This window comes from Manis javanica, chromosome 5 (assembly GCF_040802235.1).
Source record: "Manis javanica isolate MJ-LG chromosome 5, MJ_LKY, whole genome shotgun sequence".
NCBI classification, from domain to species: Eukaryota; Metazoa; Chordata; class Mammalia; order Pholidota; family Manidae; genus Manis; species Manis javanica.
Window position 1 is genome coordinate 4,939,025 of NC_133160.1, and position 23,829 is coordinate 4,962,853.

Sequence of the window (23,829 nt, forward strand, 5' to 3'; positions counted from 1 at the left end):
TTCTCCGTGTGAACTGCAGGTGCCCCATCTCCTGCAGTGCCCCCACCCCCACCCCCACCCCCACCCCCACTCCCTGCTCCCTCCACCCCCTGCTCCTCCCACCTCTCCCCCGCCCATGACCCACCCACCAACCAACCAACCATCCATCGCCCCCTCCCCCAGGCCCCACCCCTTGCATGCTGCCCTCCCCTTTTTCCCACCCTGCGCCTGCGCACTCCCAACCTCAAACTTCGTGCCCAGACGCCTGCGGCGGTGCGCTGCGGTGGTGCGGTGCACTGCAGCACGTGGCGCAAGGTGGAGCCCACCAGGATCCGCAGGTACCCAGGCCACACCTCCCAAGTGAGGGGCCTCCCCGGGGGCCAGACTTGGCCCCCTGAAGAGCATGGGTGCTCAGCGTGGGCAGGCAGGGCTGGCCCTGGGCAGCCCGAGTTGAGAGCTGGGCCAGGGAGGGGTCGGGAGTGGGGGGCGCCCCAGGCCTGAAGGGGGCGCATGCATGACTGAGGCCTGCTCACCGCGTCTGCGCCAGCCAGGGCTCTAGGCCTGAAGTCTGCATGGCTCACGGTGCTCAGTCTGGAGCTGTGCAATGGTGGAAAGCTTGCCCAGCCCCCACTGTGCTAAGTCTAGCATGTGCATTTGCTGAAAGCCTGCTCTGGCCTGAGCTTCCTAGGCCTGGGAATGTGCACTCACCCCAACCCTGCTCAGGCCCCACCTTCGTAGGTGGGTTTACTAAAAGCTTACTCAGGCCCAAATCTGGTTCTAGAATCTTCTGCACAAATGCCTACTTTAGCCTACATCCTGTGGGGCTCAGCCCCTCATAGGCCCAGTCAGTCCCAATCCAGGCTGAGTCAACTTGGTCCTGACCCCTTGGAGGCCCAAAGCCTTTTGAGGCCAGAACTGGTCTGGCCTTGATCAGCCTGCAGCCTGTTGGGCCCAAGTCCCCCTGCGCCCTACCAACACTGCTTGCTGCCTTCTTCTCAACAGGCCAAGTCGTCATGGCGGATGCCGAGACCTCTGTCTCTTCTGAGCAGTTCACCAAAATCAAAGAATTGGAGGGGATGCCAGAAGAAGTGCTGGCAGTGGAGAAGGATGGAGTGCGTAGAGTGCAGGAGCCCCTTGGCCCTGGGGCGGTGGAGGCCCCGGGAACCTGTGGGGCCCCCCAGGCCACACTCCTGGAAGGAGAGCCGGAGCTGGTGCTGACCACTGCGGAGGAGAGCATGGAGCACATCCTGACCCTGGAGCTGGTGCACTTCACCTCTGACCACGTGGAGCTGCAGAACGTGAGCTGGGTGGTACCACAGCAGCAGGAAGGGGTGCCAGAGATGGTCCAGCCAGACGGGAGCGGGCTGCAGTCGCTGCTCAGGCTTGGGGAGGTGTCCCAGCAGCCTGTCGCCTTTAGCATCCAGGAAGAGGTGTACTCACTGCAAGAGCTGGAGGTGCCACAGTTCCACGATCTAGAAGGGAACATGGCTGTGGCCGGTGAGGGCAGTCAGCTCGCCGTGAGCCTGGCTGAAAGCACTGAATTGACGGAGGTACAGCCCGTTTTGAACAACACACTCCTTACATGGGAGAAAGCCCAAGAAATTACTTTTGTAAGTTGCCCTTTGTGCAGTGTTACGTATGGACATGCATAGTTAAAGCTGCAGTTTAAAATTAAATGCAGTAAAAATAATTCTCAGGAAGATCCTCTGAGACCTCGTATTCTTTTTTAAGAGTTTTGAAAGTTACAGTAATTAAATACTAATAAGGCACATTGTGTTTCTTAAAAAAATACTGTATTACAGTTCATCACCAAAACTTATGATGTCACTATTAAGCATAATGACAGCTTAAGCATTTTGGTTGCAATGGACAATGTTCTGTGCTTGGAAGTTTGTTTTTTTCTTTATGTATTCTATGTTTTCATCAAAGCAAAGAGCTTAATCAGTTTGTAATTAATGGGATTGTGATTGTATGAATACTTTTATTAGTTTGAGAAAGGTCAGGAGGAGGCCCAGCTGCTGGCTGAAGGCGGATTCCACATACAACTGGAAGATGGGCTCTTTTTTGCGGAAGCAAGCCCCGCAGACGAAGGAAGAGATGAAATCATGCTGACAATTTCAAATATAAATATGGAAGAACAAGAAGATAAGCCTCCATCCAGTCATCCACAAGCTGAAATAGCCGCCTCCACCAAAAGTCACAAAGAAACAAAGGGTAGGCCTGTTTTGTATGAGATGCTGCGTAAAATAGGGCCACTGTTTTACTTTAGGGGAAGGCGATGGTAACTGAAATTTTATGTGGTTGACTTCTAGGTGCTTTCAAAAATGTCAGGACATTCTAAACTCATGCTCTGTATTGTGAATCAAATGCAAAAGAGGTTTGCCTTTGCATACAAATGGTTTGAAAGCAAAGTAAAAATGTTCCCACCACACACTGCACGGAAATAAAAGGCTATGCCTGCATATGTTCCTTGGTTTGCTGCCCCGTGCGGGTGGGGCTGATGGGGACCAGAGCAAGGGCTTCAGGGCCAGGAGACGGAGTGACGTGCAGGAGGCCACAGAGGCATCTTCCAGGAAAGGTGAAGCCAGGAGAGAGGACGCAGAAACCATTAAGAGCCGGGACCACTGGTCCAGGCAGCAGGAAGTGGCCTGGGGGTGTAGCTCTGGAAGTGCGAGGCCTAATGAGATTGGACAGCTCTGCTGTCTGGAGAGCCAGGGGGAATGGGTGCTCACAGAGGGCGACCAGGCTAGACTGGGAAGGACCTAGAAGCTCTGTTACAGCCACATTAAAACAGATTCCATCATGGTAGCCCAAGGGATGAATTTGACCCTCAGAAATTACTCACTCATCTTTTTAAAAAATACCAGCTGCTCACTGAGTTAAATCAAGGCAGTTCACCTCCAAAATCTCAATTTTTAACTCATTTATAAAAAGTTATATCTGGCAACACTTGACTCTGTTTTCTCCCTCCAGCAACTGGCGGCTGGGGCTGGGAAGTGACTGTGGAAAGTCACCCCTGAGGTTAAACTCATCCATTTAGGCTTATCGCCCAGCTTCAGTGGGTGCTTAAGTTTGCAACCTTTGCTGTGCATTAGTTTCTCATATATTTAAGTCAAGAGCATGTACCCAGAACTTGCCAATCCCTAGCTCATTTTCAGGTTTTTAATGTATTCACAATTCTGTGCAACCATCACCACTAATTCCAGAATATTTTCATTACCCCAAAAAGAAAAGCATACTTGTTTGACAGTCACATCTGGACATTTCATTTAGGTGGAATCATATATATATGATTTGTGATCTTTTGTGTCTAGATTCCTTAACTTTGCATAATATTTTCAAAATTCATCCATTTTGTAGCACATGCCAATACTTTATTCCTTCGTCCCTAAATAATAAGGATGGATCATATTTTGTTTATCCATTCATCTGTGGACCACCATTTTGGCTGTTTCTACCCTTTGGCTATTGTAAATGGTGCTGCTGTGAACGCTCATGTCTGAACACCTGTTTGCAGTTGGGTATACAGCTAGGAGTGGAATTCCTAGGTCATGTGGCTACTTTCGTTTGCTTTTTGAGGACCTACCAAACTGTTCCCCGCAGCAGTGGCACCACTCCTCTACTCACCCACAGCAACGTACAAGGCTTCCAGTTTCTGCACATCCTCACCCACACATATTTCCCATATTTCAAAATGCACAGCCACCCTAGCAGGTGTGAAGAGGGGTCCTGTTGTGGTTTTGCTTTATATTCCCGTAGGATTGATGATGAGCATCGTTTCATGTGCCTGCTGGCTTTTTGTGTCTTCTTTGGAGAGATGTCTGTTCAAATCCTTTGCCCATTGTTTGATTAGTCCTGTGTTAATTTCTTAGGGCTGCTGTGAGAAAATACCACAAACTAGGTAGCTTAAAACAACCAACATGTATTCTCTCTGAGCTCTGGAGGCTGGAGGGCCGCAGTCACAGTGTCGGTACAGCCGTGCTCTTGGCGGGGGAGACTAGAAGGGAACGCGTCCGTACCTCCCGCTCAGCTTCCGGTGTCACTGTCATCACACCATTCCTTGGCTTTTAGAGGCATGGCTCCGTCCTCTGCCTGTGTTGTCACTATTTGCAGGGAATGTCTTTTGTTAGTAACCACATTAGACCAAAAAAGAGATGTGCCCAGCAGATGAATGGACAGAGAAGTGGTGCATATACACAATGGAATACTATTCAGCCATAAGAAGAAAACAAATCCTACCCTTTGCAACAACATGGATGGAGCTAGAGGGTATTATGCTCAGTGAAATAAGCCAGGCGGAGAAAGACAAGCACCAATGATTTCACTCATTTGTGGAGCATAACAACTAACCAAAACTGAAGGAACAAAACAGCAGCAGACTCACAGACTCCAAGAAGGGACTGGCAGTCACCAAAGGGAAGGGCTTAGGGAGGGTGGATGGGGAGGGAGGGAGAAGGGGATGAAGGGGTATTACAGTTAGCACACAGAGTGTATGTCGGTCGCAGGGAAGGCAGTACAGCCCGTAGAAGACAAGCAGTGACTCAGTGGCATCTTGACTACACTGATCGACAGTGACTGCAGTGGGGTCGGGGGGGGGACTTAATAATATGGGTGAATGTTGAAACCACAATGTTGTGCAATCGAAACCTTCATAAGATTGTATATCAATGATACCTTAATTAGAAAAAAAGGGATGTGCCAAGTTACTTTGATGTGTTGAAATGGAATTTGAACAGCCAAAGAAAGATGAATATAAATACATAAACTCTGCATATTCTTCCTGCAGAAATGAAACAAACCTTCAACTGTGATATCTGCACGTTCACCTCTTCTAAACTTTATAGTTTTAAGCGTCATATGAAAATTCACACCAATGAGAAGCCCCACGTATGCCATCTTTGCCTGAAAGCTTTCCGTACCACCAGTGTTCTGCGGAATCACGTCTATACCCATACAGGTAAAAGCTAAGAAGGGTATTTTCCTTGATGATGGGGGTTAAGGTTTATGTAAGTATGCAAACCTGCCCAGTTCTATGTTAAAATCATATATTATTTTAGACTTTAGTTTTGCTCTCTTTCCTTCAATTTTGGTTAAAGGCCTGTTACAAAGATATTTGAATGTTCAGAGATTTTTCTCCCATCTCTCTGGGATATGTAGGATTTAAAGAGCTGCTTTTTTTTTTTAATTTTTAAAGCATTTTGAGACTGATTGTACTTTATATTATAACTTCCTTAGACAATATGTGGCTAAGTCTTACTTAAAAGAATAAATGATGCAATTTTGCAGGAACCAGGCCCCACAAGTGTGGTGACTGTGACATGGCATTTGTCACCAGTGGAGAACTTGGACGACACAGACGTTACAAACACACTCACGAGAAACCCTTTAAATGTCCCCTGTGCAAGTATGCTGGTGTGGAAGTAAGTTCCCTCTCATTCTTAAGGCCTCACGGCATCTTACTGAGGAGTTGCTGTAAAGGCGATGTTTTGTCAACAACAGAATCTCTTACAAAATAGATTTTACCAAAGATTTCATGCACCCAAAATCTGTGCAGGAAACAAAACACCATCTTCTAAAGGTAGACTAGAATATTGGATTTCTTTTTTTGATTACCAACTAGGGAAAGCAGTATGTAAAGTTGCACAGATTCCAAATAAAATTACTTGTAGACTTTGAAAACTAATTCTCAAATTTGTTACAAACTTCCCACCTAGCGTTTCTTGGAGAACACAGTTCCTCAAAATCAAAATGTGTTTGCTTTCACACAGAACACAGACCCAGTCTGAATCTTTGCTGACGTTTTTGAACTTAACTTTGGTGCCGCGCAGTCAGATTCAAAGCGGCTTGCGTGAGGATTTAATCCTAGCCATTTCTGCTATTAAATACAGAGACCACCTTTCTCAGGCTTCACTTGTATGTCATGGCCATTTCAACTAGGTTGTTTTATTTATACCTCCTGGCAGGTTTAGCAGCACTAAATGAAATGACAGCAGAGACCACATTTACTTTTCAATGTCAGTTTTCTACGATTAATTTTTAAGGACTACCCTATCTGTTAGGATACATGCTGGGTCCTGAGTTTGAGCCCAGTTGGGAAAGGATAATACACTGGAATGGAACAGAGTTAAAAGTAATGGCTAAAGTTTAAATACAGTAGCAATGCAGCTGTGTTTCATAAACTAGGAAAGGTCGCAGGCAGGGTCAGAATTTCAAGAATTTTTTTCATTTTCTTTTTTTTTTTTTTGCTGCTATTATTTTTAAAAATGATTTCTCATCTGAGTCAAAGGTGGTGACTGTCGTGACGAAAACATAGAATGAAAAGGTTTCAAAGAAGGAAGCCTCCTGAGGATCCTAAGCCTGGAATGGGCTTTTGTTGGTGTCTTGCTGGTTCTAATGCAAATGTTCCAGGTCGGCAGAGACCTTTCTCAGGGTCAGCGGTCTGCACACAGCCTGGGGAGGGGTCGGCCTCGGCAAGCGGACCCTGGGGTTGCTTTCATCCCCTGCTTTTCTGCAGTTTCCGGGTCTTGCCATGCTGGTCTGCCTTAAAGGGAAGTGGCTTAAGCTGCTCCCCCACACCACCCCTTTACACAAATGCCAGCAGGACCCTATAGGAGCTGTGGTGCAGATCACCCCAGCTTATGGAGGCTCTCAGCTGCCCCTCCCCACTCCAGAGCCATTGGAGGTTTGTACATGGCCGTCGTGGGTCACTCATACCACTCACCCAGCAAACCATTCACACTCTAGGTTTGCAAATTCTTTTTGTTTCACGTTCTAATATACTTGGAGGTGCCCACCTTTCTTTCTTCTTCTAAAAATTTTCATTTTTCAGTTTGGATATTGTTTTCCCTTCTAAGCCTTCCGTTCTGGAATGTTGTCCTGGTTTACAGGTCTTGTCATATGTTGGGGAACCAGACCCAGTGAGGCCTCCTCAAGATCACGAGCAGGGCTGATAGGGGCTTTCTAACATCTGTACCCCAATGTGCCTGATGGCCCTTAGTCCTGCTGAAGTAGATAAGGGCCTACAGTAGGTGAATATAGAATAAGAACAGTCCTAGAAAGTAACAAGACAGGCAAAACATGATCAAATGAAAAGTGAAGTGTTTGCCTTTTAACTAATTGCCTGGGGTTGATATTAATCTGACTAGAATTTGTTTTCTTGTGCTTAAAAGTTAGTTCTCACAAGCCACCAACACATAGAACCTATCTTTACTGGCAAGGAAGGCCTGCCGCCGTTCATATGCCATTCAGGGTCTACAGGACGTAACTGCGAAGTACTTCAAAAGGATGTTGGTCCATTAAAGAGCTAATGTTTCAGGGTTCCCACTTTATTTACACAGACGGAAGTTTTCTGGCCTCTGCATGCTGCAGCGTCATCTAAACTTGGCAGCTCTTGAGCATATGTATGTTGCCTTAGAAATGAAAGTAAAAATCACGTATGGCACTGAGCAGCTGAATTTCAGTTTCTCCTTTAAAGTAAAGTTGAATCTGAGAGTCTCTTGAAGCCACTGCTCATTATCCCCACAGGATCTTACGTACACATATCAAATGAAAACGATCATTCACCGTGGAAAACAAAAAGCAATGACTTTTTCATGTTTTCCCAGTGTGTGAAATACCGTGTGATGTTACAACCTGACGAACTTGAGTATCTTCCCTCATTAATTAATGGATTAATGCTGATGAATCAAAGACCCTGCAACTTTTAAGTCTATTGCATATTGCAATATACGTGCTTTCATTTGTTTGCTAGGCAAGTAAACTGAAGCGCCACATCCGATCGCACACGGGGGAGCGCCCCTTCCAGTGCCACCTCTGCAGCTACGCGAGCAAAGACACCTACAAGCTGAAGCGACACCTGAGGACGCACTCAGGTACGGGTTTCTCATGCCAAAGGCCACCACGGAGGTCAAGCAGTTTCATGCTTTAAGGTGCACATGTAAGAGCTACTCTTCAGGGGTGAAATTCAAGTTCAGATGTCAAAGTGCATTTCTTCACGCCCTTTTGACGTGGGGATTTCACTCTACACCGTTGCTGTTCAGCACGAAGGGAGGCCACCTGCTTACAGGGCTGGCATCTCGCTGAGATGAGGACAACATCGTCAGGTATTTGCTCCTCCAGATTTATCAGGGGTTTAAAAGTCATTAATTCATCCCTCACCAGATGGGAACTAGATGCCTGCCTGATGAGTAACCACCCAGGTTAGAGCCCCTGATCTAGACCGTTGTCCACACAGCTGCACTTGACGTGACGTCGGCTGGGCTTGATTCAGGAATGTCCTACTGACGGGGGGTTAAACATACAGGGGAGGGGTTGCAGAAGGACCGACGGGGGGAGAAAGGGGAGCTTTCAGCTCCAGAGTCCTGTGGCAGGGATCAGGGCTTGGGGGAAGCCACTCTGCGGAAGGTCATTTTTGTCATGCACGTGGCAGGTGAGAGGCCCTACGAGTGCCACGTCTGCCACACGCGCTTCACCCAGAGAGGCAGCATGAAAATACACATGCAGAAACACAGCGAGGACGTCACCAAACACAAGTGCCCGCAGTGTGCCACCCTCATCTCGCGGAAGAGCGACCTGCGTGAGTGTCTGGCCTAACGAGCTTCCTTAACTACGGTATTTGCGGGCTCCTCGGGCAGAGCCCAGACTCACGTCTGTCTGCCGGAGCCGCCTCGGGAAGGGTTTCTTCCTGAGGGCCTGTGGTGCCATCTGGTGGCGAGAGTGCGTCGGTGCAGTTTTGTAGCCTGTTTTGAGGGTCCCGGCCTAGGCCCCATCCAGGTACACAAAATGAGCGACCACAGGCATTTCAGCCCATAAAGTGCTTTCACGAATATTATTATTTTATTCCCCATTAGGCCCGTTTTTTACAGATGATGAAAGGGCTCAGAGACAGAGTGAACTGCCCCACAGTCCCACAACCAGGGTGCCAGGAGGTAACCTGGTTATCAGTTCTGACTCTTTCTTAATGTTCCCTCCAAACATTAAGACTCCGCGACCTTTTCTCAAACTCTTGCTGTGATACCTAAAAAGTTCTGGAAGCCAAGGGTACAAAAGTAAGACAAAGACAGCTTCCCCCTTAAGGAACCGTTTCAGTTAGAAGAGGCTGGCCTGTGCCATGTAATTCATATGATGGCGCGCCATGTCCTCCTAAGGGTATGTGACACTACAGAGCCAGAATGGGGCTCATGGGGGACCCCGAATGCCCGGTTTAGGAGTCTGGACTGTATCCTGCTTGCAGTGAGCAGGGGCGGGGGTGACGGCTAGTGAGTGAGCCAGCCTCTCTCCTTTGTTTCGGGATTCCTGGGCCTCCCACTTTCCACGCCCTTTTCTCTTTCCAAAATCCGTAACATCGTGAGACTCAAAATATGTTAGCAAACATACAAAACCAGTTTGCCCAGAGAAGTGCTGGAGAGGAGATGCACTGTTTGGGAAACATTTCTGAAAGGGTAAAGGTGTTTAATGAAGCCCTCACTATTATTTTTTATCCGGAACAGTCTGCCAGTGCTACTGTGATTACCAGCACATCCCAAAACACAGCCTGGCAGGACTTTATGGGGCACAAGGGTCACAAGACCGTTGCCCAGAAAGGAAACAAGACGTGTTTTGACACCAAAGTGGTACAAGTCATACTACCATCTCAACAGGTGGCACACTGCCTGGATACTCCCGTGAGATGTCCTGTGAACAGGCCAAGTCCGCCTTCCTGTCCCTGTATGAGAAATGAAATTCTTGAAGTGGTTGAGTCAGCAGGGTACACCTCCACCATGCAGTTGTTGATTTTTGTTTGGTCTCATATACACAATCACAGACCTACCTAGCTGTAGACTCAGTTAATCAGAAATTATTCTAGAGTGAGTCCAGTCAGACCTTACTGCAAGTCTCAGGCCAGTCATGACGTAAGAAGAAACAGGGCATTGACTTCTAACAGAACACCTGGATTTTTTTAAACTTAAAATACGGAAGTTATAGCTTTGTTATATAAAGCCACTTAACATTATTGTAAAAATCTCACCCACACTGTGATATGGTTCTCAAAGTGCTTTGTTAAGAACATGTTAGTTCCAGTATGTTCTATCTTATATAACATTTAACTCCGTATTGAAAGGGTATCGAAACAAATTGTCAGTATGCTATTCATGTAGAACAGCAGTTCTCCACCAGGAACGATTTTACCCCTGGGAGACATCTGGCAATATCTAGAGGCACTGAGGAGTAAAGGGTACCACTGGCTTCGAGGGTAGAGGCCAGAGGTGCCACTGAACATCCTACGGTACCCGGGGCAGCCACCCAAGAAGGAATCAGCCAGTTCCAAATGCTAGTAGTGCTGAGACTGAGACTCCCTGGTCTAGACTGTAGGGAGCCAGCCTAACAGACAGTAATCCCCTAATCGAATGTTCTGTGACTCTCTTAGGTGTTCATTTGCTCAACATGCATACTTACAAAGCTACAGAGATGAAATGCCGCTGCTGCCCGGCTGTCTTCCATGAACGCTACGCCTTGATTCAGCATCAGAAGACTCACAAAAATGAGAAGAGGTTCAAGTGTGAACACTGCAGTTACACCTGCAAGGAGGTGCTGTGCGTCAGTCAGTCTGGGGAGGCACGGGAGGTGGTGGTGTATGGAAGAAGGGAGGGTTGGTGTGGGACTCTCTGTCACTTTGAAAAGATTGAAAAAAATAATGCTTTAATAAAAGACACTGAATAAAGAATTACCGAAAAAGAAGAACCAAAAGGCAGCCATGAGGCAATGGTTTAAAGCAACAGTTCTTAAGGTATGGTTTATAGACCGCCGGGGGTCCTTGAAACCAATCAAGGCCGTAAGATCAGATTATTACCATTAATTAATTAATGCCAACACATTATTTGTCCTTTCTGCTATATCGATATTTGACACTAATGGTACATTTGTATTAATGCCTTAATACAAATCAAGCAAAGACATTAAGCAAGACTTGTCACAACTCTGTTCGTTCTTCACCTTCATGAACTGGCAGCAAAACTCAAGGGCAGTTTTACTTAGTGTCTTTGATGAACTAGTAAACATTACTAAATTTATTCAGTCTGGACCCTGAATACTCATCTTTTTAATATTTTGTGTGATGAGCTGGGACGCTGGCATGAAGCACCTCTTCTGTCTTTTGAAGCACACAGCCGTCCTCTGGAGGAGCGCGCCTGTGGGACTGGTTGAGTCGCCAGCTCAGCTAGTCACTCTTAAACTTAAGAACAGGGGGGCAGACTTGCTATTTCAGTTATTAGAGATTTGGCAACACCCAATACCTTTTCTTGAAAGCAAATGACCCATCCCTTCAAGGAAAACGTGTTTCTAAAGATACAATTTCAGCTTTCAAGAAAAACTAGAATTAGAGTTTTGGAAAATGTATATCCACCATGCGGGGTTTGACAGCTTTTTAACACTGAAAGACTTTTCTAATGAGATTAGAGTAAAATTTAAAAAGCAGTTTCTTTATATAGATTACAAAATGTGTCGACGTTTAGAAAGTCTCCTTAATTCAGTAAACTGACATTTTCCAAATGACTGATCTGTTGTTTTACAAAATCATGCATGGGTAAAAGATCCATCCAAAATATAAGGTAGATCAATGAATGCTAATGTAGCAGAGTACAAAAAGTTCATAGGTCTGATTTCCAATTCCACATTTTAACGAACTTGAGAAATGATGATTTGTTGAGGTTTGGTGTAATATCAGAGAAGAAGGTCCACAATCATTTGAAAAAGCTATCAAAATTCTGCTCCTTTTTCCAATTACATATCTGTAAGAGATTTTTTTCATCTGTTTCAAAGTTAGAAGCCAGGATGGGAATCCAGAAAAAGAATGTCGTCTTTTATGTTAGTAAGGCTTCCAGACTTAGAAATAAAAATATGGGATGACCAGTTAAATTTTAATTTCAAATAAGCAACAAATACTTTTTTACATATGTATATACCAGATAATGCAGGCTATATTTTAACTGGCCCCCTTCTCTGTTAGATCACACATTAATTTTTTTGTTTTGAAAAACAGATAATATATGTTTATAGAAATGTGCTAATATAGTTGGTTCTTATTTTTTAATGAATTGATGGGTAGCTCCTATTTTTTAATTTCTCAGTTTTGATTTCTAATACTGTCAATATTAACATTCCACTCCCAGGAACAAAAGCTCCTCAGAGTCGTCAATAATTTTTAAGAGTGTAACGAATCTTAAGACCAAAAGTTCTGGAATTGAACTGCTGCTTTGAAGCATTGTGCGCTGCCTTGAGTATTTTACCAGGTGGAAACCAGTCCTTGCTGGGTTCCAGAGTGAGGGTTCTGATGGTAAATGCTTGGAATAAAGGAGAATTTTTCTAGTAGCTCTTGAGCATTTGACTATTCTGAGGCCCCAGCCTCAAATTTCTTAGAGAAACTAGGATAACTTCCTCGAAGATGGACAAGGCTTGTGAGGAGGTGGGGAGGGTGGGGAGGGTGAAGCAGGAGTTTGGGGAGCAGAGAGCAGATCAAGGCTCCCTGGAGGCAGAAGATGAGGCCAGGACCCCACTGGGTGCTCTGAGCCCCTCGGTCCTGGCGAGCCAGGCTCCCAGGTCGGAATGGGGCCCCCAGCAGGGAGAGCAGGTGATGCTGCAGGGGAAGGAGGGATGAGAGGTGAGTGGGGAAGAGGGTGTCCATGGGAGAAAGATGAGAAGAAAGACTGATGGTCCAGTAATTCAGCAGTGGTCACGTATTTCATCTGCCTAATAGCATTTTAATTAAGGCGAATAAATGTTAATACACAATTTACTTCTGGTTTATTTATTTGCTAAGGGCAATGCTTTTCACCTTTATGCTTTTAAATCCACAATAAAATTCTGACACTATCAGGAAATAGAGGGAAAATGTTTAGATGCTTCATGTACCTCCAACCTGAAATGTCCGCTGACTTGAAACTCTAACATGAGATTTCTAAGTTTGCAGGTTCTGTCTGCCCTTTGTAAACTCAGGTCATTGCAAATTGTTGTGGAAGTAGGGCTCCAAATTCATGAGCTCTTTTGGAGGGAGAAATGGTAACAGCTTCACTCCGAGCTGTGTTGTTAGCGCTCCAACCATGGGACTGTAGGACCAGCTGGGAATGAGTCATGAGAACGATTGTCCCAGGATGGCAGGAAACGTGTATGAGTCTGTTTCTCAGGTGGCCAGACCGTAGTAGTGCTGCGCTGAGAACGTGTGTGCTATAATTTTGCTTAATAGGGCACTCCTCTATGGAGAGGAGACAAGAAGGATACAATAAATAATGTCTGAGACTTAAAAATGCCTGTAAAGAGCTGAGCCCTCTGTTTTCTTCCTCTGCCCTCCTAGGAACGTCAGATGGCAGCTCACATGCTCATCCACACTGGGGAGAAACCTTTCACCTGCTTTTCCTGCAATAAGTGTTTCCGGCAGAAGCACCTTCTAAATGTTCACTGCAAGAAATACCATGATAAAAACTTCATCCCGCCTGTTTATGAGTGCCCCACGTGTGGCAAGGCCTTTTCACGCCGGGTGAGCTTATCTAAGTCACATTAAATCCTCCTTGAAAAGATTCCTCTCTTTTACAGGCACAGTGTAACACTCAGGGAGTTTAAACCTGATTATAGAAACTTGCCAGGACTGAAAATAGCATCTGTCATGCCTTGGGAAAGTGGTTATTAGTTTTTTGGAGTCACAAAACTTTCAAAACCTTATAGAAGTGTGCTGTCTGCCCTTCCATGAAAAAAGACAACCCTCCAGACAAAATCTTGCAAATAGTTTTAGGGAGTTCTCAGACTCCCAGAACTCTACAAAGAGCTCCTGTGTTGACCATAACAGTTCGAAATTGTCCTTGGGAATTAGATGCAAGTTACCTCATAGGGAAAACACAATTTTCAATATATTTCATAGATGGTATTGGAATAGTGCTGTTAGGACTCTGCTGGAAATACATTTTCTCTTCCAGTTTTATTCATGGTAGGCATTGTGTTAATCACCTATTGCTGCATAACAAATTACCTTAAAATTGAGTGGCTTAAAACAACAGTCATTAATGATCTTATTTCTGTGGGTCAGGAACCAGGGAATGGCTTGGCTGTGTGGTTCTGGCCCTTCACAAGGCCTGCCCTCAGGGAACTAACCAGCTGGCATATTTTCAGAGCCTGACTGACCTGGGGGAAGGGAAATACCCAACTGTCGCCCACTCTAGCCATCCTGTCCCACCTAAGGGGGAAGGAGAGAGCTGAGAAACACCTGTGAAGTTCACAGCCCCGTGGCCCAGGCTCTGAAACACTGAGACCCCGTAGCAGGGCTGGAGAAAGCTCCCCTGCCTCACCCTCCACCAGGTCACTGAAGGCCTATTGACAGTTCGTTTGACCTGGTACGTCACGTCTGGCTGTCAAGATTAAAGTATAAGACAAAAAACACAATTTGAAAAAAACAGAGAAAGTGTCAGAACCAGACTTAGACATGGCAGTGACGTTGGAATTATCAGACCAGAGATTTAAAACAACTGAGATTACCCTTTCAAGCCCTTGGCATTTGAAAGAAGAGACAGCCTGCAGGAACAGGTGGGTAGTGCCAGCAGAGATGGAAGTCCAAAGACAGAATCAAAAAGAAATGCTGGACATCAAAAAACACTAAGAGAAATGAAGCCTGCATGCTCTGATGAACAAAATAAAGAATTAAATGGAGACCATGTTTATGGATTAGGAGACTCACTGTTGTCAAGAGGTCAGCATTTCACAGCTTGATCTGTAGATACAGTGGATCCCTATCAAAATCCCAGCAAGGTTTTTTTTGTGAATACCAGCCGATGGATTCCAAAGTTTATATGGAGAGGCGAGAGACCCAGAATAGCCTGCATGCTATCGCAGGAGACAGACAAATTTGGAGGGCTGAAGTACGTAGATTACAACACTTCACTGAAAAGCTACAATCATCAGGTGTGATTCTGGTGAAAGAGACAGAGCCCAGAAATACATAGTGATAAATGCAGTCAGCTGATCTTTAACAAAGAAGCAAAGGCAATAAAATGGAGAAAAGATCCATCTTTTCAACATCTGGTGCTGGAACAAATTGGACTTCCATGTGGAAAAAAGAAACCTAGGCACAGACCTTCCACACTTCACAAAAATGAACTCAAAATGGATCACAGACCTAAATGCAAAATGCATAATGATAAAACTCATAGAAAAAAAACAAGGAAAAAACCTAGAAGGTCTTGGGCATGGTCAGGGCTTTTATATTCAACCCCAGAGGCACAATCCACAGAGGTAATTTATCAGCTGGGCTTCATTGACCTGAAAAAACTCTGTGGAACACAGGAGAATAAGAAGATAAGCCAGACTAGGAGGACGTGGGCAAAAGTCAAATTCGATAAAGGATTATTCTCCAAAATACACAAGGAACTCTTAAAATAATAAGAAAATAAAAACACTGATTAAGAAGTGGGCCAAAGTCTTGGACGCACATCTCACCAAGGAAGATAGATGGCAAATGAACATGTGAAAAGACCCTCCAGGGCATCTGTAATGAGGGAAATACATATTAAAATGAGCTATCACGACGCACCTATGAGAAATCCGCAACACTGACATCATCAACTGCTGATGAGGATGTGGAGCAACAGGAACTCTCAGTCACTGCTGGTGAGAATGCAAAGGGGTGCCATGTGGCAGTTCCTTGCAAAACTGAACACACTCTTAGCACATGAGCCAGCAACCATGCTCCTTGGTATTACCCAAAGGAGTTAAAAACTATGTCCACACAGATGTTTATAGCAGCTTTATTCATAAGTGCCAAGATTTGGAAGCAAACAAGATGTCCTTTGGTAGGTGATGGATAAGCTGGTCCATCCAGACAACAGGTTATTATTGAACATTAAGAATTGAGCTCTCAGGCCACAAAAAGACAGAATCCTCCCTCCTTCCACAGTAAATAAACCAGGACAGTCCTGCTAAGCACCCACTGAAGGCTAAATGGAAACTAGGTGCAATTTTATTTATTCAGCAAATTGAATGACATGTCAACAGTATCTTAGTTAAGCATACTTTTCAAATAGTGAAAATTTTCTAACTTATTTTAAATCACCCCAAGTGTTGATATATAAGAACATATGCTAACAAACTTGACTAGGAAATCTGACATCCTTTTAATTATGAATGTTGTTTACAGTTTAATAACTCCCTGCATAGCAGGTCCAACGAGAAGCTGGCAGGGCAGAAAATTCCTGTATATTACTGATTTTTATAAAATCAGTGATACATTGAATTTCTGATATCAAACCTCACTTTGGAGAGTTGACACATTCTACAAAAATAACTTCTGTCTTTTTACTGACTCGTATGATAAAATATATATATTTAAAATAAGCGTCTAGTCAGACCCAGAACACAACAGAAAGGGCGACCTTTTAGAAAGTCATCCTTTTTGTACAGGATTATACAAGGGCCCTGCTACCCCATCCTTTTTAAAATGCAGTTCATTCAGGGATGCTGACTTCTGTTTTGTGTTCTGTGTCATTTCTCCGCAGAGCAATATGCGGAGACACTCAAAGAATTGTGACTCTGGGCGCGGGAAGTCAGCCACGTCAGGAAATGAAAGAATGAAAAAGGGAAACCTGGCCATCCCGCAAGAGGCAGCAGAGGAAGACGGTACCTCATTTTAAATGAATGGGTTTGAATGTGACAGTGATTTGTTCATTGTAAATGTTCCTGGGTTGCTGAGTGTGCACTTTGCAGGGGACACACCCAGAAACACTAAGTGCTAGACTCCAGGAGGCACCCGGCCCTGGCCCAGCCCTGTGGTGCTTCCGGCCACTTTGGGCAGGTTTTGAACTTCATTCCAGCCACGTCTGGTTCTTGGTGACGTGGGAGCGATTCTTCCCCAGCCCTCAGAACTGCAGGGAGCCCCATTGGCACCCGCACCCCGCAGGCTTCTGGGGGGACACTTTAGCGAGGCCGAGTGACAGACGCATGCCCACGGCTGTCCTCTCCCTCAGAGCTCTCCTTAGTGGTGCTGGCGGACTGTGCCTGGCACTTGGTGGAGCTGCTGGGTGCTGTGTTCTCATCGTGGGGCCACTGCAGCAAATGACCACAGACTGGGTGACTTTGAACAATGAAAGTTTATTCTCACAGTTCTAGAAGCCAGAAGTCCTAAATCAAAGCCTCAGAAGGCTCTAGGGGGGGACCTCCCTGCCTCTCCCAGCCCCTGGTCGCTCCAGGCGTCCCCCTGGCCTGTGGCTGCATCCCTCCAGTCTCTGCCTCTGTCTCTGTTGTGTCAGTGTCTTCTCATCTGTCTCCCACAAAGATGCTTGCCGTTGGATGTAGGACCTGCCTGGAAAATCCAGGACTATCTTTTCTCAAGTCTTTCATTATAGCTTCAAAAACCTTTGTTTCAAATAAGGTCACACTCATAGGTTCGGGGGCCAGGTTGTGGACATTTCTTTTTCCAGGCCACCGTTCTACCCATTGCAGGCTTCACAGTCTTTATCCTCTGGCCGCAGGAAGCAGATGTGAGTTCCCAGGTCAGCACAAAGGCTGTCTGTTTGCTGTCTGTCCTGGGAAAGGTTCTGCTCCCAGGCGGGGCTGACCTCACCGCCTTGCAGGGGTTCTGTATGAGCTCTATTCAGTTGAGAATCTTAGCCCTGAAGCACATGATTGGAAACCAGACAGCCTTACCACAAAAACACGTGGAAAATGTGTGACTGACATCCTCATCTCAAATCCCCTACACAATGATTCCAGCCCAAATCCCTGACTAATGAGTGTTCCTGTGGACAGTGGTCAACCTTTTCTCTCCTTCAAAAGTTACCAGATAAAATAGAGGATGCCCAGTTAAATTTGAACTTCAGATAAACAATAGTTGTTTAGTGGGAATATACCCCACACACCATTTGGGATATACTTATACCAAATATACTGGATATTCATTGTTTATCCAGAACTCAGATTTGACCAGGCATCCTGCAGTCCTGCACACACACACACCCCTGCAGGGTCCCTCCTGTCAGGAACCGTCATGTGCCGAACTCCCTGCCTTGTTCCCATGCCTCAGCCACCTGGTGAAGCTCTCGCTCTGGATTCTTCCCAGGCAGCCAGGCCCCACAGGGCAGGGAGCCTTCCCGGACGGGGTGCAGAGCTACCCAGGCCCGCACCGCAGCCCGCGCATCTCTGGAGCACCTTTCTCCTCTCCTCCGGGAGCTGGACCCTCAGGAGCCCACCAGTGTGCCTTTTAGCTTGGGTGTGGCCCCGTGCAGTGGGCCCTGTCACCCCTCACACCCCACGACAGGGCTGGCTCACAGAGGGCGCGGAGGGCCGGGCTGAGCTGGAGAGCAGGCAGCACACCAGCCTCAGCATCCCCTGGTCCCCTTGCTCTCATGGCTTCTCCCATCAGCAAGCACCAGGCTGCCCACACGGGAAGCGCAGGAGAAAGATGTCCCCCACAGCAGTGGATATAAAACCACCACCTGGCCTGGGTGAGATCTGCCTTGACACGGAAGATGGCATGAAGTGCCATTTTTCATAGTTTTTCTGGAGAGAGGCCAGCAGACCTGCGGCTCTCTGCTGGGGCCCCATGGGGGCTGCCTGGAGCCTGCCCTCCCTGCGCATAGCCCACTGTTCCACCTCTTCTCTCTCCAGGGGCCCTTTTGTCCTGCTCTGCCTGACCCTTCCCACTAGCCTCACACAGGCCCAAGCCTAGAGAAAATATGGAACCCCTGGTGCGACTCCACGGCCTTGGTTCCCATGAGCCTCCCTCCGCTCCCGGGCCTTCTGTCATCCTCTCCCTGCCCCTCCACGTGCCCCTGCACCCTCTTACCACATGGCCGCCGGACACACCTTGTTGCTACGTTCCACAGGCCTTTCCCGCTCAGCGCCACTGCTTCCTGGCCCTCTCCCTTCCGCCGGCTCCTCCGGCTGCCTGGGGCGTGTCTCCTGGCCTCAGCAGCTGCCCTGGCCTCCCCTCCTCCCAACCGCAGCTGCTCTCACTTCACTGCCTCCACAGTCCACCTGGTTTCCATAGACGATCAGCCCCACTCCTCTCTACACCCACGCCTGCGCCCAGGACCACACCTGCACCTTCGTCCACACCTGCACCCACACCCACTTCTGTGCCCACGTCCACACCTGTGCTTTTGCACAGGTGCAGTCATGCACGCCTACAGCTTTGTCCACACTGGTGCCCATGCCCACATCTGTGTCCTTATCCATACCTCTGCCCATGTCCACACCTGAACTCTCTTCCACACCTGCACCCATATCCAACCTGTGCCCTTGTCCACACCTGCACCCTCACCCATTCCTGTGCAGTCATGCACAACCATAGCTTCATTCACACCTGCCCCCATGCCCGCACCTGCACACACCACCAGACCCATGGGCTCTCCCACGGCTCCAGGCTTGCCAGGGTGGGTCACTGGTGACCCGGGGCTGCAGCCTCATGTAGCCTCTGCACAATGGGAGCAGATCTTCCGCTGCCTGGCAAGCATCCCTCTGGGCTGTCTCAAGCTCAGCCTGTCCAAACCCGAAGTCTTGACACCCCTCTGCCATCCCTCCCGCCCTTGGCCTTGTTCTCTTGGGTGACTCTGGTACACACTGGAATTTGGTCCTGGGAAGCCACCCCTTGTACTGGCAGCTCCCTCTTGCCCACATCTGAAGGCCGCTGGACTTCAGCCCTGCACACCCTGAGTCCGTCCCTGTCTCCATTGCCCCAGGACACCATCTCGCAGCACCTCTGAGAGCTGCCAATGAGCCTTCTCCACATGCACACTGGCCCCTCCCACCCCTGCGCCCTCCTTGCCACCCACCACTCTGAAGACTAGGACCCCCATCCCAGCTAAGCCGGGCTCACCCTTCCTTACTGTGGCCATGAATCCCCAAGATTTTGCTGGTGCGTCCCCAAAGTCTTAGCTCAGATCCTTCACGTGCACCCCTGGACTATGCTTCCGCTTTGCAGATCTTTGCCCAGTGCTGGGTTTCACATTCACCTGATCATTTAGTACATGCACCTTTGCACCTGTGCTGTGCTCTCCTTGAAGGCGTCTGGCTCACCCCCAGCTCCTCACATCAGGCCTGGTGTTAGCAGCGTTCCGTCATTCCCACTTGAATAGACAAGGAAACAGTGAACACAGTTCTTTACAGAGAAGACAAACAGGTGAAATCCAATCATATCCTTCAACCACTGTGAGGAGATCCCAAGGCCAGGTCACCAGGATCCAGTACTCTTAAGTGGAGTGGGTCCTAAATTGTCCCTGTAAATGTGGGATTTTGTGGCTAACTAGGTACCTAAAAGCCTATTCTTGACATCTAAATGCAGCATTTTAATTATCTATTAAATCCCTTAAAAACTTTTGGCAAAATCCTATCTAAGAATATCCTAGAAAACCATGATTGAGGATGTAGAGGTTTTTTTAAAATGTTGCCCTCGGTCAGTGACATTTCTGCTGCAGAGCAGAGTTAAAGCATAATGGCTTCCACACTGACCACAGCCTCGAGCCGTCGTAAGGCAGCACCTTGTCTGTGTTCCTCCTGAGCTGGCATCTCCTGGGTTTGTTTCCCATACACTGATATTGAAAAAACCAGAGATGAAAGGTGATTCGCAATCGATGTCCTCTCCCGCGATCACTGATACGGGTCTTCAAAACAGGACATCATTCAGGCGAGGTCACGACGGGGGCACTGGAAATGCTGCCTGTGTCAAATGTTCACATTCCAGAAGCAGAAATGGGAAGGCACTTAGAGGTTTAAAAATGGGTAAGACTGGACGTATTAGAACTCTGTTCCTATTTTAGATGGCTGGCTGTTGTATCCTAGGCCGTTTGAGTTGAGAAGTAACAGGCTTGTTGTTAGCAGAATAAAAAAAAATACAACTGATTTGCATTTCAGGAGTGTTTGAACCTCTATGGTTCAGGTAACTGTCTTGCTTCTCTTTTGCTACACTTCTGCCAGCGTAGACCACCGCCCCCCCTGTTCACTGGTAGATCTCTGCAAGTTACTGTCTGACGGGACCGATTTTGTGACTCTCAGTGTTTATTTTCATATATAAGAACCGGGTCTTAGTGCTCCCCCCACCCAGAATTTAAGAATGCTCCAAGGAACCACAAGCAAAAGTTGTCTTCCACTTGGAGCTAACGGGATGTCAGGTATCTCTAAGTGTGGGCTCCTTGCCTCCTGATCCCGGGAAGCAGGCAGTGAAGCTTCAACGGGTATCCTGGGAAGGAATTTGGAAAAACGGGGAGAGGGTTGTACATGGGTGTATTTAAAGCGGCCTTCTGGTTTTAAACTCCCCAAAATGTGCTGACTGTTTATAAGCTGCGGGATGGGAGGGGTGGCTTTGGATCCGGGCAGGCTCACACTGTGCAAGACAGTGACCGGCAGTCGCCTTGGCGTACGTTGATTGGCAGAAGGCACAGATGCCCTGCAAGCAGCTGGCTTTTCTCTTTTTTGGTAGTGTCATTCCCTAGGCACCGAAACAAAACGGATGAGCAGCTCAGCCTCTGTCTGGGTCTATAGGATCTGTGTTCAGCTTAGAGCAGGGATTCTCAACCAAGGATGATATTGCCCCCCAGAGGACATGAGGCAACTCCTGGTTGTCACAACCGAACAGGAGTGTCCTTCCACCTTCCAGCGGGTAGAGGCCAGGTGTGCTGCTAGACGATGCACAGGACAGCCCACAACAGGAACTGGTCCAGCCCCAAATACCTATATTGCTGAGGCTGAGAAAAAAATGACTTAAAGCAAATCATTGAGATCACAAAATTTGTACTGCCTGTAAATGGGAAGATCATTTTCTAACATGTTTGCTTCTATATTAAAAAAGTAAGTGATTATCTCCAAAATATATTTGCACTGATATCTTGGCTTTATTCTCAATTTGCCAACCCAGTGGCTTTTCCCCAAGAAGCCACTGCTGAAGAGGCCTCCATTCTGAAGGGAGACGACTACCCAGAAGAGATGGTCCCTGCTGGCTATGGAGAAATCACAGCTGGAATTGAGGACCTGTATGAGGACATGACCTGTGAGATGATCCTCAACATGATGGATAAATGGTAGAGTTTCAGGGTTCGTTTTTATAGCCTGTAATTCTCAAAGCAAGTTAGAAGTTCTTAGCATCTTTGAAACAATGAAGTTCCTGACAATGAAAAGTCAGTTTTTCAAAGGTTGAAGTGCTATCTGGAATTGTCTACCATTGTAAGTGTGTTTTAAAAGGCAAATTGAATTAGAGGATCAAACCTCAAACTTATTCATTCATTTACTTGATACTAGCAAGGTGACCCACAATGAATTAGCAATGAGTTTTGGGTGGTAATTATTTCTGTCATTGTCCGGACTAACCGGTGCTCCAGCAAATAGTTCAAGCTGGGAAACTTTATGTTGAAAGGTACACCCCCCAAGATGTTTCTAATGCTATGATTTGTTTTAAACATGAAAGATTAATTTTGTCCTTTTTTTGTACAAATGAATTTCCCACAAAACTTAAAGCTACCATAATACTTTTAATGAGTTGTAAATTCAGCAAAAAAGATCTTAATATTATAAAGGAAACACTAAGTAGAAAATGAAAAACTCTAGCTTAGATTAGAAAATAATTCATAGTCTGTTTTAGAAAATAATTAGAAACAATGCAAAGTCTCAACTTTGGTATATGAGCAAGGTTCACTTTTAGATTTTATATTCTTTGTGACTCTTCTGGCAGGTATGAAATCTCCCTAGTTAAATTCTATTCTTGTTCATAAGTACATCAGTTCATCACCCTTCAGTTTTGCTAAAACTGCATTGTTTGCTTTTAAAGCAATTGGCAGAGAAGAAACATAAAAATCTGATAATGAAAATGCCTATTTGTAAAGGATTTATTCTTTTTGATACCACCCAATTGAAGAGATTCTTCCCACCTTCAAACAGCATGTGAAATGTGTCTTTTGTGCTTAAAATTAACTAGTACCTATCTTCATAATGCATCTTATCTTCTTAGCTTAGTAGCTGTTTTGCCGTGAGTTTTTCTTAAATTTTAAAATCATTAATAGGCCCTCAATTCAAATTCTTTTTTTTCAGCTTTATTGAGTTTTAATGGACAAATAAAATTATATTTAAAGTGTACATCTTAATGATTTGATACACATATACATTGTGAAAGGATTCCTCCCATCTAGTTAATCCAAATTCTTAAAATACTGACCTGCTATTAAAAATAACCTAAGTCCAGAAGCCCTGTATAAGGTAAACATGTGGAAGCCACTTCCTAGGGAGAATGGCATTATATTCTTTCATGGCAGCAAATTAATTGACTTCATATAATCCAACTTAAATTCTAGGGTCTGTTGTATGCTATCATTGTGACTACCTGGGTTTTTATAATATTTTCTTACTCTTTATTGTTTAAAGTTGTTTTAAATAACTCAATAAAATGAAATGACTTAAAATTGCTGTCTTTGTTGTATGTGAATGATGGCTCTAAAAAAATATCTTTGTTGGTGAGGATGTAGGGAGATTGGAACCCCTCTCCCTGTTGGCAGAAATGTAAAACAAGGTAGCTGATATGGAAAACAGTAGGTTGGCTCTTCAAAGAATTTAAAATGGAAGCACCTATGCACCAGCAATTTGGCTTTACACCAAAAGATTGAAAGTGGGGTCCTGAAGAGATATCTGTACGCTCATGTTCACAGCAGCATTATTCAACAGCCAAAAGGGGAAGCAACCCACATGTGCATCGATGGACGAATGGATAAACAAAATATGGTGTATACGTACAGTGGAATATAATTCAGCCTTAAAAAGGAAAGAAATTCTGACACGTGACACAACATGGATGAATACTGAGGACACTATGAAAGTGAAATAAGGCAGACACGGAAGGACAAATAGGTTTTATTCCTCTTA

At 46.0% G+C, this 23,829-nt stretch overlaps 1 protein-coding gene across 1 annotated transcript; it reads left to right on the forward strand.

Moving 5' to 3' along the window:
• Window positions 1-276: 276 nt before the first annotated feature.
• Window positions 277-23,612, forward strand: CTCFL (CCCTC-binding factor like). The gene is made up of 10 exons (XM_037006349.2): window positions 277-1,529; window positions 1,983-2,193; window positions 4,766-4,936; window positions 5,266-5,399; window positions 7,730-7,850; window positions 8,408-8,554; window positions 10,385-10,545; window positions 13,304-13,486; window positions 16,488-16,608; window positions 21,839-23,612. Exons 1-10 carry the CDS (start codon window positions 993-995, stop codon window positions 22,003-22,005), a joined length of 1,953 nt encoding a protein of 650 aa, XP_036862244.2. The 5' UTR covers window positions 277-992; the 3' UTR covers window positions 22,006-23,612.
• Window positions 23,613-23,829: the final 217 nt, after the last annotated feature.